Below are 20,486 nucleotides of genomic sequence, written 5' to 3'. Positions count from 1 at the left end.
GACCGTTCCAGCTAATTCGAGTACCTACTGCACGAAATGTATAATCGAGCTTCTGACATAAAGTGATCACTATAACCAAAGGGGGTGACCAAAAAATCCACACTCTTCCTCAACATCCAACTGTCAACAAAAATGCAGTCGATAGTCACTTGTGCAGACCCAGTTGACCATGCTGGAACAGCAGTTGGCCAATCCCAGGTTTATTTTGTGCAAAGAAGACAGCCCAAGTGCACCCAGGCGTTTCAGCCAAAGTCTCCCATTTCCATGTTTATGATTATTCACAAATGTAGACAACATTAGAACAATTAATTATTCTACTTTTGTACTGTTACATCCCAATGGATGTTTGAAACCAGAAATGTGAGGAATACATTCTGGTCTCTAAAGAGAGCCATCCCCTCACTCACACATCTGCCATGTTAGCACTCCAATGCAATGTCTTAATGCATCTCACTCCTGCACATAGGCCCGGAGAGGAAAGACGCACATGCATGAGCATGTATTCACCAACGGCAACTTATTTCTGCAGCAGGTTAAAGGTCTTGTCTTGGCATTGCAGCACGTTAATCAAATGTTAACTGTTTTGCTCTTTATTACATGCCCAACATATGCACTGCAGTTAAAGGGGGTTACGCCTGGGAAATTTCAAATGTATGGGGCCTGGTTGCTTCCCTTTTCCCATGGAATTTCAAATGTGTGTTTCCAGTGGGGGTATAAGGTCATGCATGTGCTTTGAATGCTGCGACTGTAAAGGGGGATGTTTTCCCTTGTGTGTTCTGACTTAGTGAGGGGGGAGGTACGATTAGTACAAGAGGGAAATACCGGGTGCGTTTTCCTTTCCCTCCAAGTGGTGCTTGATGTACCTAATCTCTTGTCTTCAGGGATCAGGTCAGGGGTTCCATTTATTTATTTATTTATTACATTTATAGCAGTGCACAAAGCCCCGGGGCATCTAGGCGCTAGTTACAGTTACAAGAATGGATGAATGGTAAACAACAATGAGGCAGTTACAAACTACATATATGAAGCATGTCAGTGAAATGAAAGTCAGCGAAAGAGTCTGAGGGCATACGCCGCTTACTGAGCATATATTGATCAATGGTGCGCAGCTCAGTGTGTCCCTACTGGCTATTGAGGTGAAGGAGAGGGGGGCGGGGTTCCTGACAGTTTTTGGTCAGGACTGCTTCTAAATTCAGGCCTTGGGTGGCACGAGAAAATGAAAAAAATCTTGATAGCGTGACAGGACTGTGGCTGTGCTAATTGGAAATGAGCATAGACACTTATGGTCTGAGTGCCCTACGAATTGGAAGGCACCCGCCCCTTACTGGACATAAAGTACTCCGGAAAACCTTGATGGAACCTCCTCAGTTAAATCAATCAGGATGTGTAGCTTGGGATTCTGCTCAGCTTCACACTGTTGTCATCAGTTCTGCGGCACACCATGCACTTAATTCTCAACTATGGCACCACCAGCCGATTTGCGCACTGTGCCAACGCTTGATTTGCGCATATGCACAAAATGACATAGCTCGCCGGATAACATAAAATGGACACTTTTCTAGTAAATTCATTTGCACGACATCGTCAGTTAAAAGGTCTTTCAGTACAGTTCACAATGCCTGCAAATGCATACATCTACACAGTGTATAGGGCAATGCAACTAAACAACAGACCTAACGCAGTGAACGAACTATAACTTGTATGCAGTGAACTCCAGCCGGCACCTTTAAGGCAAGCCTTGTCCTATCAATGCCAGCTTTCGCCCTGAAAAGGAACCTCTTTTCTGAACAAAATGAGTGTTCCCCTCAGAATGTATGATCAGGGCCCTCCAACATTGGAAAATGCGGTTCCTTTATACAATCCTAAGGAGACAACGGCTACTGAATACATGTCATTCAATCTGGTTTACCACAGATCCATACGCCCACCAAACAAAGATCTTGGTAATTAAAAACCATACATTTATAAAGTTCAGTTGCCTTTATGCGCACTCCCTCGGGAAACATAGAAATATCACTGAATAACATCCTTCCAAACACATCCAAAGTGACAGTCGGAGGTTTTGTTTTTTGAAAGTCATGGCTAATGCACTCACCACGGGTCGCCAGTTCTCTTGAATACACATCTGCTTGCTCTGATGGTTATCATTAAATGGCACCCCTTTGAGACGAAGACTGAGCATCACAGAGATAAGTCATTCAAAAAGAAATCCATTGCTTTTCAAATGAAAAGTGCAGTGACCAGCTGGGGCTCCTTGATGCCTCTCTGTCAACTAGAAATACAACATGCCCTCTTCCAGAAATAACTAAAATGTGCTGTGTGTCTTATCAATGTGGAAGATGGCATCGTAATGATATTGTACAATGAGCGCATACCCACACACACAGAGAGGGAGAACACCAGACCCCCAAGCAGGCCTTTGACCACGGGGAAATTCAAAACTATTTAAAAAAAAAATCAGTAAAATACAACCTCCCCTAACAAAAGAGAAAACAGCAACCTCCACAGACAACTGCCTGTTAACCAAAACAGCCACCCGCACCAAGAAGCTATGCATGCTTCACATGCTGGCTTGTCTTTTGTCCCCTATACCTGCACAGAGTACCTATAGATCGTGGGAGTCAGGTAAAGGGCAAGGGCACCTGCAACAAAGGAAATATAGTTTCTTGTGGCCACCCTGTTGGCATGGCACACGCCAAACAGAATACCATTGCTGGCACTAAACACATGTGCTGGTTGCAGACTCATGGTATTACATATTTTTAATGTGTATTTGTATAATACAGTTATGAATGCATAACATTGTATACATCATTATGCGGTTCTATGTGAAAAGATCTTTTTTTAAAGGTCTCAAGAGAAAAAAACCGATTTACTTGGACCGATTTTCTTTTGATCTGAAAACCGGCATTGAAAAGGTCTTTTTCTCTTGAGACCTTTAACATGAAGTTTCCCTTTTTAAAAAAAAAAAAAAACATATTCGGGGGTTTTCATCCCGCGAGGACCCTTTCTTCCTCCCTGCCCCCCACCACCTCCCACCCTCACTCCCACAAACAAAAACGCATACATACACACAACAGCCATACCAACACACACACAACAATGAACCCCTATCTCTTGGTCCCACCCCTCCACTCTCATAAACCAAAACAAATACATACACACACACACCAACACACATGCACACATGCACAGACACACGTACCGTTCTCCTGTTCTCCTGGTCCTGCGCTTCCAGATCCCGACCTGACTGTCAACCCCTGCGGATTCGTGTGCGGCAGGGGCGTGACAGTTGGATTTGGAAAGACCGCTCAGTGCGGTCACAGATCGGTCTTTCTAAATCTGTCTGTAAGTAAAAAGATCTTTTTAGAAATATCTTTTCACTTAGGACCCGTTATGCTACTTGCAAACAGTGAAAACTAAAAATAAAAGTATTAACCACAAATGTAACAATTTTTATTTTATTTTTTATTACGAGTATATAATCACCGAAGTGATTTTTACAAGAGGATGAAGGATGAAGAACTTCAATTTACAATTTCTAAAAAGTCATTACAAAATGTTTGAAGAAGAGAAGAGATCCAAAGTCAAGTTTAAGTGGGTCCGCTCTGCCCAGACTGCGAATCTGTGTGTGAAAAGATTTGATCCAACATTTTGGTGGCTGCTATTGTCCAAGAGGGTCTCAAGCCTCCTGTTAGGCGATCCCACCAGAGTGCTTCGTCGACCAAGTAACCTTGCTTTAAATGATGAAGCAGGTGCGGCGATCTATATTTGTCTGTTCCTGTAACAATTATAAACAATTCAACAGGCTTTAAATCTCATACAAAAATCGTGTGACATGAAATATCACATTAAGATCATTACCCATCATAAATAAAATCCATAGTTTATTACTGTCAACTATTTCAATCTCCTTTGGACTATATGCTTGTAGGAATTTCTTACGTCTTTGGTTTAATTGCTGACACTGAATCAGAAGATGCCCAGCTGGTTGCTCAGGCACATTCAACACTTCCTTATGTCCCTATTAATTATAGCCCAAGCCCCACTTAGCTCCAATGTTGGCATAACATTACATTTAATAGCCATATAATCATGTCTGATGGAATTATTAGGGAACGCAGAGAAATGTTTTTATTTATTATAATACGTACTTGATTCACTGCTGGCGCAAATGGTATATATTCCCAATTGAGAGTTTCTGTTGCTACATCAACTCTAGTTATTTCTAAAAAAAATTCATGAGAAAGCAGACAGGTCTTTTATCAGCAGATTTCAGTAGAGTGAGGGGGGTATTAATAGCATTGATATTAAAACACTTGTTCCAAACTTTATAGTCGGTCATCAATTTCTCAAGAGTATTTTTTGAATCGAGAATTGTCGCCAAGTAGCTCGTTCCCACATGGCACAACATATTGTTACTATTTGCCTTAATCAGTAATCATAACGTTTTAATCTACATTGTATTAATGTGTATGTTATGGCATCAATGGCAATTTTAACTCGTGGGTTTTCAGTAGGTAGATGAAAAAAGGGAGATCAAGGAAAAACAAACATACAATGAATTCTCAGGTTTGCTTTGAGTGTTCTGACACACGCTATAATTTATAGCCCTGTATTACGGTGGCTGTTTCAAATTAGTGAGAAGATTGTTTGGATTTCTGTCAATTAAGAAGGAGACAGATGTTATCTCTGAAAATGGACCATGAAGGTCTGAAATGCATCAGATGATTATTTCTCTGTCTTTTATAAGTCATAAAGGGGACTATTTCATCAAGGATGTGCAGCTCTAATTTGTGAGCATGGACACCTAACTATAGTGGGGCACCAACAGGGTGCTGACAGCACTAAGCTAGGGGCTGTCTCCTTGTTCCCCCTTTTTTAATTTGTCATTGTTGCTGCAATCTGTGTATGCCGCTTGCTGTTGTATGTCAAATACATTATTTGAATTTAAATCTTACTGCTTGTAATTGAATGCCTTCAGAGCGGTGCCCGCCTCCCAAGTTAGTAATCAGTAAGTAGAATTATTTGGTGCCCACATGTCTTCATTAGGCAAATATTGGTCAGTCTGCTCAGATCTTGCATTTTAGTTGGACCCCATATTTCGGCTCCATAAGACATAGAAAGGATTTTCATTTTATAGATGTTGCCAAGTGGTTTTATAGAATAACCACATTTCTGTACTGTAAGCATTATCTTTGCTGGAAGGTTATCTAACATTTGTCATTTCGGCATATCAATTTGGGTTCTGCTCTATTACGGCCCCAAATAGGTAGAGAAGGAAACCACTTCTACTTTCATTTAGTAACACTAATTTTTTTTTTTATTCAGAACAGCCATTAAGTGTCATCAAAAATTCCCCTCAGCCAAGGTTCGAGACTGGTACCTCAAATTTAGATTGGATTGTCTGCCGACCCTCAACATGGTAGGGCCTAAATTGGGGATTTCACCGGAGCTCAGGCTCTGCACACTGTGTGGTGTGGAACTGGAGTTGCTGCACCATTTGTTGGTGTATTGCCCCAGGGTATTGAAGGAGAGAATCGCTACTTTCACTCCCTTCATTAACTCCCAGGCAGGTCTCATAGCAGTGGACCTGTGGCATAGACTCAAAACTACCTCCCATCTATCCCTTACTCAGGCCCTGGTAAAGTTCTTGATCTTTATCTTCTCCAGCTTGGAGGAGGTAATGGAAGGGGCCCTCTTGGAGGCAGAGCAATTGTTGGACATGGGGTAGGCTCCCATGTACTTGAAGGGTTATGCTGTGGGTTCTGGTGCGGGACTGTTGAAGGGGCGGGTCACGGAGCACCTTTCCCAAGGTCAGCGAGAATAGTACTAGCGAGCAACACAATGCCAAACACAGGATCATGCGTGTGGGGAGGGAGATTCCAGATATGCTGATATACGATTTATGTGTGTTGTTTCTTTTCCTTTCTGTCAATTATATTAATTAGGATTTTTTATTTGTGATAGCATGTTCGTCATGTTGAGTGTGAGAATAATTTGTAAAAGTACCTTGTGTACTAAAAACATTTTCTTCTTAATAAAAACATAATAATTTGTGTGTATACTTCATCCTATTTGATTGCATTTGTAACATCTTTCAACTCTAATTTAGATAGTGTAGTAGCCAAACACAGCCCTATTTAAGACATGTGTGTGTCAAGAAAAAAACATGTAAACTGCCAGATTGACATAGATGACATAGATGCACAGCCAATGCTGTATTATTATTTGGAGCCATGATCAACACTGGACCACGTCAAAGGCGGGACTGAAATCCATGACCTTGCATAAACAGGTCCATTATAAGTGCCCTTATCCTGCTTTATTGTAGTCACCAATACCATGATATTTGTCAAAGTAGAGGATCCCTTTCTGAATGCTATCTGCTTGTATTGCAGGATATCACATCTCTCCATCCACTCTTTCATTTTGTTCGGTATTGTGCATCCACATATCTTGACAGGTAAATGTGGCATGGCAAGGATTCTAACGCTTTTGGGTTCAGATCTTGGACCACGCTTATAGACAGGGACCATGATGATGTGCATAATTAGCGTAACCCATGACTGAAACACAACAGTGTAGTCCTGTGGGTGTTTCACAAAGGGAATGATGAAAAGGGTACAGAACTCTACCCAGTGTACCCACCAGTGATGTCATTGATGATAAAAATTAAGTTGACTTGTGATGTTGGTAGTGATATGTGCATAGCAGGTGGGATAGTTATGGTTCTTAGACTGAATTAAAGTGATTGTAGAATTTGGATTCTGAATCCTAATCAGATCATCCCTTCAACTAAACGCGTTTCATGGATTTTCAAAGATGTTTTATTGACGTAGTTTAGAGGGGGATTTTTGAAGCGTGCCCTTAACCTTTTTAAGGGAATTAGTTTGTTTTTGTAATAATAGTTTGCAGAGGGCAAAGGCTAAGGTTTCACTAATGAATGCCATGGATAGAATGCAGGACAGCAGAAACAAATCACAGATGCACCGAGATCATGGGGCAATGGAAGTACACCAGACTTTGGATCCAGGCAGGGCTACCATAGGTTTTTCTGGCCGGGATGTATGCGGAAGAGACCAAACTGTGAGTCAGAGGGGAAGAGCCACGCAGAACCAAGGCTGATGATGGTTTATGGAATTCTGAGGGTGAAGAAGTTGAAGAGGGAGAGCCGATGAGAAGGCCATCAGATGAAGGGAGATAGTTCAGGCAAATGCTCGTAGACCCAATTTAGAAACCATGTCAGAAAGCGATTTAAAGGAGGAACTCTGGATGCTGGAAGTGGTAGGAAACTCTTCTAGAGCCCATTGAGAAAGTGAATGAACAGATAAATAGTTCTTGCTGGAAAATGTCAGGCAATAATGTCAGACAATGGGCCTCATTACGAGGTAGCCATGGAGCTATTAGCTCCATGGCAAAACCCTTCCGACTCTGCCCTGGTGAATGGAGCAATTACCGGTCCATTCCGAGGTCGGAGGGACCAGTAATTCCCCATTCACCAGGGCCATTCCCCATTCCCATTTGAGCCCCCATAGGGCTCAATGGGAATGGGGAAGGCGCTAATAACGGTAACACAAATTGCGGTACCGTTATTAGCTCTAGAGTCCCTTTAAGGGTCCCATCCTTAACTCCTGCAAAAACCAGGCGTTAAGGAAGGACCCGCAAAGGGAACTCGTAGTAGAGAGGTAAGGGATTACCAGAACTGGTGCCCTTACCGGTGCGGTAATCCCTTACCTCCCACCTCGTAATGAGGCCCAATGTCTTAGAGTCAACTGGTAAAATTACTGAAAGGATACATATTTCATGTCTGTTGAGGAACCAGATAGGGTAAAGGATTTTCATAGTCCTTAGCTGGTGCAATTTGCATTCTGCCCACACTATTTGTCTCCGACTGAGAAAATGTGAAGTGCAGTACTTTCTATGTACCCCATGCCATAATATAACAAGCAATCAAAACCTGTCATTAGGTGGCAGTCAATGTTCCCTCTAAGCTGTGTGCATTTGCGCTTGCCCAGCTTCCTTCTGGGTGCCGTCAAAAGATTTTTAGCAGCGCACACAGACAATTCTGACCTATTCAAAAAGTTTTAATAAGGCACAAGCCACAGCAATTACCTGCAATTATCTTTTTTTTTAATTAACCAACTAGTCTTGATATCCTGCTCATTTGCATTACACTACTATGCAAAGGTGACAGTAAACACCTAAAATCCCTAACAGCAAAATACACACAAAAGAGTTTAAAAACGAATATGAAAAACTGGCTCCATGAACAGAAGGATCTAACCAACATTTGCCTGCACACATTAACCAAATAATGTTAACGCCCCACCCATGACTCCTAAACCTGACTCTACCACACTTTTACCTTATGACTCTAACTTCGGCCCCAGAAAACATTAAGATACTACCAGACAACCTTGACTCTTTCTCTCTTGGCTCTACGAAGGTTAGCAGACTTGAACCTACATTCACTTGTTTTATGTTTGTTGTATCATGAATAATGTTCATACAACACCATTTGTTACTCATTGCGCCTTACCAAAAGTGTCACCCACACTATATAATCGAAATACCAGCTCAAATAACGGATACTGACTGTAAGTAATCAGGCAGGCTACTTGGATGTGTAAGCTTATGCCATACTTCCTCTTCTTTTTTTTTTACATATGTCACGCAAGTGCTTTGCAGTGGCCCCATTGCAAGTTAACGCATTCTAAAAATCAAATACTTATTTGCCCTCTAAAGATTTTGAAAAGACAAATGTGATGCTCAGCGTCTCCTATTTTAGTATTACTAACATTACCCTATAAGTGTGGCGAGCAACATTGCAATTTCATTTACTTAGCCTACAAGGGATAATGGGTATGGACTGTGCCTGGGATTACTTGTCCATAGTATCAGAGCACTGGATATTCAGACAGGAGAATGCTTTTCACACAATCTGCATTGTTTCCAAGTGTCCAGAGTTCCTTTGGGCATAGACCTTCACACATTACATGGTAACTCGCATCTATACAAAAATGGTTTCACTGAGCACTTGTGTAATCCTACACAATGAAATAAGGGTGGGGTATGTTGACAACAATCTTGTATGCACTTGAAAAGAATGGTGTACATGCAGAGTCATGACATTCTTGAAATGCACATAATATGTTGAGGCATTATATATGCCTTGCTTGCAAAGTATTGTGGGTCTGCAAATATCCCAGTGAGTGTTTACTGCGAAAATCCATCACTTTTACAGTGCTCTATCACCTAGTATTGGAGGCTAGCACAAGGGCCGGGGGAAGGGTATGGGTGGAAGAGCACAGGCCATCCCACCTTGTGATGAACAAAGCAGCACATTTAAAAAAAAACAAGGCAGACGTTTCGGCAGTACACTGAAGGAAATGTGTTGCTTGTTTGCTAAAGGATAGGAAATTCTAGTGCCGGTCTAGACAACAGCACTTTAGTTTTCTTTCTATGCTCAGCTGCTGAGGGCTTTTCAATATAACCATGTGTTCTGTGTGTATCATATCTTGCAGCTCCCAGTATCATACTTAACTGATCACAAAGAATTACAGAAGAAGGATCCATAGTTACAGAAGAAAGCACTCAATCAATCGTATCTCTGATGAATTGATGCTATTAACTTCAAAGGCATATATAAGTGATTTTCTTCAGTAAGGCTCTTGTTTAATTGTATCTAGGCTGTGGTGAGGAAGGGGCGGCCAAACTATACGCTTTATTATGTGCCCTGTCATTTCACTTCCTATGTAGGGGTACAAGCAGGACTCTAACCAGATTCTACTCCCTACTTGGAGTCAAATGATTTTTCAGGGAGTAAAAAAGTAATTAGCCTTGCCAATAGGATACTGTCTGCTCCTTACAAGATGCTCTGTCCCCTTGAAATTCCTCTTGAGATCGCCATTAACATTGTTAGAGTTCCTTCCTGTGCCACTGATCACTAATTCGAAAAAATATCAGTGGAGCTTTGTGGGTTTAAGCAATATGTTCATTGTTTCTCATTTTTGCTAGCCACATTTTTCTTTTTTTAGAGAGTAAACATTGATGGTGCATATGTCTCTTAGCTGTAAGGTTGGTGTTATCACTACCCACAGGAGAACGTAATGTGGATAGTAAGCAGAGGCACACGAATGTCTGATCATTATATTCTGAGGGGCCGTTATTTTGATGCAATTATCATCCTTACACAAATTATTAAAATCATGGTCTCTTGGCTGTTGAATTACTTCATTAAAGCAGCACTTGAACTCCTATCAACATGTTTTTTGACACATTGCTTTTAATTGCCATTAATACATCAGCAAATGTATTCTGTCTGGATTTCTTGACAGCCACATCAGTTATGCCAACAGATATTTGTGTTTTGTAATGCACACGAGTGATTTTCCAGTGACATAAAACATACATTTTGCTCTGCACAGAAGTATGTTTGCAAAGTACTGTGGCAGATGGTGCAAAAGGAGGATAAGTAACAATACGTAAAAAGTGTGTTTAAGAATGTGCAGAATGAGATGGAACATAAATAGAAAACAAGGAAGATGGATAAGAAGGGGTCAAGCCAGGAACACATGTAAAGACTAAGAAAAATAAAAAGTGACAAAGGAGACACAATTTGAAGGGAACCCAAGAAATCGAGCGAAATTAAGGGGAAATAGAGGACCAAAGAGAAAGACAGAAGAGTGTTCTAATATTCGATTTATGAATGAAAGGCAAAGGAGCGAGTTGGTAGGCAGGAAGACCAAGTAAGAGGGCAGAGAAAAAATCAAGAAGTGAGAAGACAAGAGTGGAGAGAAGTTTAGCTGCATGGAAGGAAAGTAATGGACACCTCTTACAAATATTGTACCGGTGGTATCAACATGTACGGGCAATGTTTGTGATATGCAGAGAAAAAGAAAGTGAGGACTTAAACTTGATTCCTAAATTACATGCAGAGGAATAAAAAGGTAGAGTAATTAAGAAAATAAAAGAGCAAAGGAGAAAGAGGAGCAGAAATAGTTGCAGCATGAAAGAAGACAATCTCAGTTTTGGCAGTATGAAGACAAATGTAAAGAAAATGCATTCAGGAGAAGATTGCCAGCAGACGGGCAGTAAAACCCAAAGGTCTGCATTGTCCACGCTGCTTTTTAATCACTACTTGAATTTGTTGGCTGATTTGATTGCTCAGTCTGGAGTCCGTTTTTATACCTCTGCCAATGACGCGCATGTTAGTGTTTCAGCTTGGCTCCCCTCAATCCGAACCTGCTGGAAAACTCTGGGACTGCTTGGAACGATATAGGCAAGTGGATGTCGGCTAATCGGCTAAAGCTGAATGGGGATAAAACTGAGCTGTTGGTGTTTTGTCCCCAGTTGGCCGGTAGTCTGTGAAATTCTCATTTTTGGCCCAAATCGCTTGGCCCATGCCCAGCATTCTGCACATCTGTAAAGAGCTTAGGGGTGAGACTGCTTCCCAGTGGGTTGTGAGAAGCTTAGATCTCAGCAGTGTGTAATGCAGGGTTTGGGAAACTTAAAATCCTAAGGAAGATACTGCCTTTCTTGCCCTCGGATAGTCGAACCATGTTGGTTACATCCACGATAATGAGGTCATTGGACTACTACAACAGGATCTACTTGAGTCAACCCAAGTATCAGATACAACATATGCAGGTACTCCAGAACGCTGCAGCAAGGTGGGCTCGTAATGCTCCTCGTTTTGACTCCGCCCGTTGCCCTCCTGCGGCGCCTGCATTGGCTCCCAATGGCAGAACAGATAAAATACTCTATTACTCACCGAGCTCTGTACAATTTAGGCACCGAGTATTTGAAAGATAAGATAGAGCTCTATTATGTTATGTTAACTAAATTGACGCTGGAGAAGGTGAGGAATTATTAATGAGTTACTGTTTCTAAAAGAACAAAGTCTTCAATTTCCGACAGAAAGCAAAGTGGTCAGTGATCTCTCGCAAGGAAAGAGGAAGGTTTGTCCCCCTTTTCTGGCTAACCTGAAAAGAGGCACTGACACCCACATGGTGGCTTGTGATCGAAGAAAGCGAGTGGGCATGTAGCGGACAAAATTGGCTTGCAGGAATTCCGCTCCCATGCCATAAAAGTTCTGGTGCACTATGCACATAGACTTGAACATAATCCGGTGCGCTACAGGGAGCCAATGCAGTTGCTTCAACAGGAGTCATATGGGCTCCGAAGGGGGACAGAGAATAGCTCAAGCCGCGGCATTCTGAAGCAACTGCAGGCGCCTAGTCAATGAGCCGGGCTGTGCCAAGTAAAGTGAGTTGCAATAGTCTAATACACTTAAGACCAAGGCAGCAACCACCGGGGCTTGACTAGCTGTAGGGATAAAATGGAGGACCTTCCGAAGAACACAGAGTTTGAAATGGCCGGGTTTACAGGCTGCACTGACCTGCTCATCCATGGCCAGAGTGGCGGAGATCCTCACACCAAGGTTCCTAACTGATAGAACAGGCGTGGGGAGGGGGCCCAAGGATGTAGGCCAGAAATTGGTCGTCCAAAACAGCTGAGGAGATGGAGTACCGACAACCAGGACCTTGGTTTTACTGCCATTCAGCTTTAGCCAGTTCAATGTCATCCATGTCCCAAGTTCCTCAAGACACTTTCTTAGCCGGTTGGCCTGTCACAGATGTAGTCAGGTCCAAACATAAGCATAAGCATAAGAGTAAAAACAAAACCCATGAAGCGGAATGAGGAGAAGACTATATCTTATATACATTTTAAATAAGATAGGGGACAGTGCTGAGCCCTGAGAGATCCTACAGAAAAGAGGGGCAGAGGCAGTGCGAAAAGGAGGGCGAGATAGTGATTGCGAGGAGTCTGCCAAAAAGTAGTGAACCAATTTAGAACTTGGCCAAAAAGGCCAGCCTCAGAGAGACAATAGATAAGAAGAGAGTGGTTGATGGTGTCGAAAGCAGCCGACAGATCTAATAGCAGGACTGCTCCGACACTGCCCTGATCTACCAGAGACATCAGGTCGTCCATCACTGAATTCAGAACAGATTCAGTGCCTCTACCGGGTTGAAAGACAGATTGAAATGAATCAAAAAACTAGAAACGTAGATATGAGGGGAGATACCAGTGCCTCTAAGACTTTCATCAGGAATGGTAAAAACGAAATAGGGCGATAGTTGGCCAGCACTTCAGGGTCCAAGGAGGTCTTCTGAAGCAGAGCAATAACTAATGCATGCTTACGTTAGTGTGGGATCACTACCGTGGAAAATGAGGCATTAACTGCTGAGGTAATAAGATTGATCACGTCACCAGATGCCTCCTGTAGAAGAGACAGGGGTATAGCATCTGCAGGAGATGCATATTTTAGTTGCTGAATAGCTGAAAGAACATCAAGATTATAAAAAAGGGGAAATGTAGACCAAGACCCACTAGCTGGTGCAGGGGGTTCACAGGAGCTATATTGGCTATGGATGCCATAGCCTCTGTTTCTATGTTATTCCAAATGGTGGCAACCTTTGAGAGGGAATCGCATAGATCCTGAGAGGGCGGAACCGCATCTTTGGCGTAGAGAGTGATTGGACTAGGTCAAATAGGGCTTTAGGTTTATTAATGGCCTTCTCCATCGTATGACCAAAATAGACTCTTTTAGCATTCACCACTGCTTTATGATAAGAGGGTTGCTCCGAAAGAGGGTTTTAAAGTTAGAAGAGTAGCACAGACGCCATTTATCCAACTAGGCATCTGCGCTCTTCTGCTCAGATGCTACTTAAAGTGCCTACAGATCAGGGTGCACGTTTTAGAGGTCGTTCCTTTTCAGTTATGGCTCCTGCACTATGGAATCTTCTCCCACTGACTCTACGAGTCACTGAGGAGTACTTTCCCTTCAGAAGGGCACTTAAGTCGTTTTTGTTTTAATCAGTCAGTGTGCAACTTCGTTCTTGAACTTTATTTCTCTGTAATGCTAAAAGCTGCATCTAAATGCTTTTCGGCTGTAGTTTCTCTTTATACGTATTTTATAAATAAATTAATAAATAAAGAGGAGGTTGGATAGAGTATTAAAGAAAGAAAAGAAAGAAAAAAAACACTTGGAAGTCAGTGTAGAAATGGCAGGACAGACCAAAGGAAGCCATAATAGCTAAAGAGGAAAAGTTTTTTTTTTTTTTTAAAACAGCGGTAAAGGAAAGTTCCCTTGGGGTCGCCATAGCATAAAAGAAATGAGGGGAAGATGAATAATGATCATATAGCTAAGATCTAAAACATAGAAAAATATATCCAGAGAGGACCCAAGAAGAAAGACTGGAGAGGAGAGTAGGATGGTCATCAGTGTCTAGTGCAGTTGAACGGAGAAACAGTACTGAAGATTATTTAGAATGGCGGGCTGATAGAAGAGAATTCATTTTTGTAATTATGTTTATTTAGTGTGTTACAGTTTTTACAACGTTTAACACAATTTTAATATAAACAGTTTTCATATAAAACGTTCATATACTTTAAAACAACAAATCACGTTCTAAAATCAATACCAATCTAATCCAATCAAGTGTACTCAGTTCTCAAAATATCTCTACAATCCTAATATCCTATGGTTGAGCATCCTTATCCAATTCTTCCGTCCCACTTCCTATTATCTGTACCTTACAGAAATCAGCTGCTTAATTAAAATACATCATAGTCATAGCATTAAATGATAATACTCTTACGGTTTAAATCTATTGCTTAGAAGCCCCCTCACCACTTATAATATGCCACATGCAGGGATAAAGGGCAGGTTTTGCCTCCGCCACCTGCCACACTCTATTGATGGCCAGAACCAAAGAGAGAGAGAGACTGTAACCGGATACACACTGCAAACAAAAGGACTCATTCCGAGTCCTGTTCAAATCCTCTAACATGCTTCCTATAATACAGTTCATAGGTGCTTATCATTGCAAGGCAACACGTTAATACGTGTCTAGCTGCTTCCAGCCTAGATATATCCCCAGAGTCAACATAGTCACTTTTCCAGTGACATATCCATCCACGCCGCCCTAACTGCCCGCTCATTCCTTTTTTTTTGGATAAAACATTTTTTATTGATTTTGGAGACAAAGAAAAAGAAATGTACAATACCTTTCTACAATCATATGTCCTGAACGTGGTCATATTAATAACAGTAACGTACATAATCACATTAATAAATCACATAAGTTGCATAAATACCATGTGTCAACACACACCCACACTTCCGTAGAGCACAAAAAATCTTTAGTCGCTCCCTCCTCCTATTTTCCCCATATCTTATTGGCCTTTGAAGGGCAGCCTCTTGCTGTGTATATTCTATGTTCTACGTCCGCACAAACGTCCATATCGGCGGCCAACTGAGCGGGGGTCGGGCACTCCGGGGCGCCACATTTTTGAGCTATGTTGTGTTTCATCAAACCCCTGCAGCCCTGGATAAGAATAGTCCTTCCCATTTGTTAACAGTGTTCTCATTGGGGATACCCAACAGCAGTGTTTTCGGGTCTAGTGATATGGTACGGACAAGGATCTTAGACAGTTTATCGCAGCATTTACTCCAAAAGGTTTTGATTCAGGGGCATTCCCACAGGATGTGCAAGAAGGTACCTTGCTCTTCTCTGCATCGTAGGCAGTTTGGGTTTGGGGTGCATTTCCAACCATACAATACAGTTCTGGGATAATAGATTTGGTGATGTATCTTGGGTTGAATCAAGCGAGTCTGGAGGAGATTGCGATCTCACGTTGAGTGCATCAGCACCAATATCCTGTCCTCCAGTTCTATAACTCCCACGTTTGCTTCCCATTTAGCTTTTAGATTGGCCAGTTCTGGGGTGGCAAAGGCTGATATGGTTTTGTACAGGATGGAGGTGAGTCTGGTGGGGATGCATTCAGTGATTAGATTAGGCTCTAGAGGTGTGCACTCTGGCACATTAGTGTCTGCTGGTATATGTTTCCTCAAAGCATATGTCAGTTGCGTGTAATGGTAGCGCTCAGAATTCAGGAGTTGACATTTTTGCTGCAAGGTTTCTAATAGGGCTAAGCTGCCTTCGGCAAGGATGTCACCTACAATAGTGATTCCTGCCTCCGTCAAGTTGGGCCATGACCTGAGCTTTACCAATTCAGCAAGATTACCATTGTGCCATAGGGGTTGTATTGTGGTCAACATGTTCCCCCACCTGAGGAAGATATGTGCCTGCTTCCAACCCACGGCGATATGCACCACTATTGTTTGCGGGGGAGGCCTAATAAGGGGCTGGTAGATCAAATGAAGTGGTTCGGTGTTGTGGACATTAGTCAGTTCTGCCTTGATGTGTGGCAATTCTCAGTCTCCATGAAGTAGGTCATTGAACACTGTCATTTGGCTCACCCAGTAATATATTTGAAGGCGTGGCACCACTATACCCCCCTCCCAGACCAATATCTGTAATGTGGTTAACGCGATGCAGGGCTACCCTCCTCCCCATATAAGTTCCCTAAGGAGGCTCTCAACCCAGTTAAATGCAGGATCAGGGATCCTGAGTGGTGCGTTCTGTAAAACATACAGGAACCGCAGTAACGCCATCATTTTGAAAAGTGTGTCCCTGCTCATCAGCGTTAGGGTAGGAGCTTCCAGCGCCAAACATCATTCTCAAGGCGATCAGTGATCGGTTGTAGATTGTGGGTTGCATAGGTCTCCGAAGACCCAGATCCCTAAGTAACAAAAGCCTCTATGCTCTACTCAGTAAGGGCAGTTTGGGAGAATTGCGTGTTCCCCACCTTTCACTAGGAAAAAAAAACGATTTCCCACAATTAACTGAATTTGCGGACGCGTGCTAGCATTTGTGTAACTATCGGGCAGGTTTGGGTTGGAACGCTTAAATATATTAGAAGATCGTCGGCATAAAGGGATACTTTATTTTCATTACCTTCCGGCCAATTGAACCCTGTCCAGGAGCCACTCCGTCTGAGCCATAAGGCAAGTGACTCGATCACCAGTGCAAATAGGAGGGGGGATAGAGGACATCTCTGTCACGTTCTCCTGCCAAGTGGGAAGGTTTTGGAGGGCCACCCATTTACCTTCACCTCTGCATGTGGAGCCACATACAACAATTGCACCCAGCCCAAAAAGGTTTCGCCAAACCCCATGCGCCTCATAGTTTCCCAGAGGCTGTCCCATATAACTGAATAAAACGCCTTCTCGAAGTCAATTGCCAGTAGCGTGTCAAGAATAGGAGCTCGCTCCATTAACAAATGGAGACATTGTATATTCATGTGCGTTGGTTTATGTGGCATAAAGCCGCATGGATCAGGGTGGACCATAGAGGAGATATCTCATTGCAATCTGTTGGCTAGGAGCTTGGCGAGAATCTTGGCCTCCCCTTTGATCAATGAGATAGGCATGTATGAAGCACACAGTTTGGGGGTTTTACCTTATTTGGGAATGACTACGATAGTGGCTTTAAGTAGGTCTGGCGGGAGGGTGCCTTGCTCCCTCGCCCGAAGAAACATCTTGTGGAGGGGAGCTGCTATTTTCTCGCCACCCAATTTTTTCCAGGTTTCAACCGGGAATCAGTTAGGACCCGGCATCTTCCTGCAGCTGGGCAATGGCTTCGGCAATTTCAGTCTCGGTAAGATCGCTTTCTAACTGTATCTTCTGGTGCTCGGATAGACATGCCAATGTGACGTTATCCAAGAAGGAGGGGTCTTTTGGGGATGTTGGGCTACAGTAAGGGGCGGCGTAGAAGCTAGCGAAGGCCACTGTCATTTCACGATCCGATTGGGTCCGCTCATTGTGTTCATCTACAATCTCTGTAACATGCCGTTGACCCTCATCCCTTCTCTCCAGCCAGGCCAACAATTTGCTTGCTTTATCTCCATGCTCATAGAGCTGAGCCCTTGACTCCCTGTGTGCGTGTTTGGCATTATCTAACATAATGTTACAGACATATTCCCTAGCTTTTAGAAGGGATCAGTGTGTCTCATGGGTGGTATCAAGAATATATTTAGTCCCCCATTCCTCCACCGCTCTTTCAGCTTCTGTCACCTTACATAGATGGTCTCTTTTTTTGTTGGCCGTCCAGGAGATTATCTCCCCTCTAAGCACCACTTTGTAAGCTTCCCATATCACCACAGCACTCTCTAATGTTGTGGAATTTGTTTCAAAGTATTTGTTGGTTTTTTCGGTGAGATGGCCAATCAAATCGGGGAAGCCCAGATAATAGTTATTTAGCCGCCATGTCTTAGGGGGAGCTGACCTGTTCACACGCATCTCCATCACTAGGGCGAGTGATCAGAGATGCCCTGTGAGAGTAGTTCTATGGCAAGCATCCTGTGCGTATCCATGACAGGGAGGAAAAGTAGTCTAATCTAGAAAGGGAGACATGGGCCCCTGAGTGGAATGAGTGGCCCAAGTTCGTAGGGTGGAGTTCTCTCCATACATCACAAAGGCACATTGTGGACGTGAATGTTGGTAGCTTTGTAGAGACATTCAGATTGCGACTTCGGATGTGAGTGCGATCTAACATATTGCACATTACATCAATAAAATCCCCCCATAGCATCCACATGTCTGGATGATGTTTCACTATCAGATCAGTTATTTCATCTAGAAGTTCGCCTCCATGCCCCGGAGGGGAATATATTACAGCGATAGCCAATGTCTCTCCCCAGAGTGTGCCTAGCAATATTACATAGCGACCCCTAAGGTCCTGTTCCACTGTGAGCGGTGTGAACGGGAGGCACTTATGCAGTAGAATCAAAGTGCCCCTACAGCCCATAGTGTATCCTGCATGAAGTGCAGAGCGGTAGTTCGTTCTCCGGAAGAGGGTGCAGGTCGAACCCGCCAGGTGTGCTTCGGTAATAAGGGCCAAGTCGGGTGAATGTCTATTCAGAAATTGAGTGACAAGACGCCTCTTGATCCCGGAGCCCATTCCGTTCAAATTCCAGGCAAGTAGTTTAAGGGACCTAGGGTGATCGGTGGGTGTTAGTCGAGTTTGTGTAAGTGTCATTTGTGGTATATGGTACCAGGGTTGTAAAATCTGTGTGGGGGGGAGTGAGTGGGCAGTGCCCAGTGGGTGATCATGTCGGGGGTGCCGTGTGAGCACATGGTGGTTCCGGATAATGTGTGATAGGTGACTATGTTGGCTTTGCCATGTGGACATATGATGGCTCTTAAACAACATTAAAAACTTAACAACCAGTCCATCCCCCTCCCCATACTCCTCCCAACATGAAGTATCTGTCGCCCAAACATTGCTAGCGACCAGGACCAATGTTGCCAGCTAAGGTCAACTAACCCAAACTGCCCCAACTCCAAACAGGGGCTTAGAGTCTTGAATGGTGGCTCTGGAGGCCACTGTCGCTATAATGTCATTTGATGGAAATAATGTATGGGCAAAGTCTTGTGACAGCAGGGTAGGTGTGTCGTCTTTGACCGCCTCTATATCTTTTGTGCTTCTTCATCCATCATATCCAGTTCATTGATTAAGGTGTCTATTTCTTGAGCTTGGTCATTCTGTTCTGGTGGTGGGGGCATTGCGTAGGTCGGTCCCGGTTCCTCAGGGGTCGGAGTCTGCCTCCAGGGTCTGGGCCACTTGGGACCCAGTTCCCATTTATATGGATCTCCACCCATTTCCAGCCATCTCGCTGGTCAGTGAAGTGCACTGTGTTGCCATTATGTTGGATCTTCAACTGGGCCGGGAAGAGCGATCCGTACCCGACATTCATGGAGTGGAGTTTCCTTTTGAGGTGCTCAAAGGATTGCCTGGCTTTTTGCACTTCCCGGTTGTAATCGGGGAAGAAGGCGATTCTGGAACCATATGTAATCAACCCTTTCGCGTGGGCCATTTGTAGTATTGCATCCCTATCACCGTAGTTTAAAGGTTTTGCTATGAGAGTTCTTGGAGAGGCACCCGGGGTCGGTCTTCCTGCTGGTATTCAATGAGCTCTTTCTATTGAGAAGAGATCCACCAAAAATTATTCCAGAAAGAGCTCCATGCTGGGTCCCTCTGCATTTTCTCGAAGTCCTGGGATACAAATATTATTACGCCGCAATCTCCCTTCACCCTCTTCAACTCGTGCCTCCAAGGACTTCTGACGTGTCATTGTCTGTGAGAGCTGTTGGTGTACCCCACCAAGGTCATCTTCCACTCTCGAGACACGTCGTTCCACTTCTCCGGTGTGAGAGGATTATTTTTTGAGGTTGTGACGAAGGAAGGACACCTCAGCCGAGATGCCGTCCATCTTTTTCTCCATGGAGGAGCGAGAGGTGGCAATGGCAGCCATCACATCTTTCAATGTTAGGGCTTCAGCAGTGGATGATGCGGATCTCAATGGCTCAGCGTACACCATTGTGGTGGAGGCACTGGTTGCAAATTGGTCCATGGTGCTTTGTGTAGACACTTTCTTTGTTTTGTCCTTGCCCATGTTTCGATCTGGCAGTCCACAAGGGGCAATAGAGCCGCAGATTTCGATCGCACAACTCAGTTGTCTAAAACTGCGTCGGCACTGGTGTGTTGTCATGGCGGAGCGATAGGGAACGCTGC

General features: G+C 43.4%; 1 protein-coding gene across 2 annotated transcripts in view; it reads right to left on the bottom strand.

Annotated features, from left to right (window-relative positions):
* LOC138473015 (uncharacterized) overlaps positions 1–20,486 on the bottom strand; it is a 691,661-nt gene that overhangs the window by 265,833 nt on the left and 405,342 nt on the right. The window contains exon 3 of one of the 2 annotated variants that reach the window (XM_069611490.1): positions 3,448–3,781. The exons of the other annotated variant lie outside the window; for it this stretch is intronic. Coding sequence (XP_069467591.1) covers positions 3,740–3,781 — 42 coding nt within the window. The 3' untranslated portion in view covers positions 3,448–3,739. Of the gene's footprint in view, positions 1–3,447; positions 3,782–20,486 lie in introns of those variants that run through there. 2 annotated transcript variants of the gene reach the window in all.

The sequence above is a fragment of the Ambystoma mexicanum genome, chromosome 8 (assembly GCF_040938575.1).
Source record: "Ambystoma mexicanum isolate Mex_15411 chromosome 8, UKY_AmexF1_1, whole genome shotgun sequence".
NCBI lineage: Eukaryota > Metazoa > Chordata > Amphibia > Caudata > Ambystomatidae > Ambystoma > Ambystoma mexicanum.
This window is presented reverse-complemented; position numbering and strand designations above follow the sequence as displayed.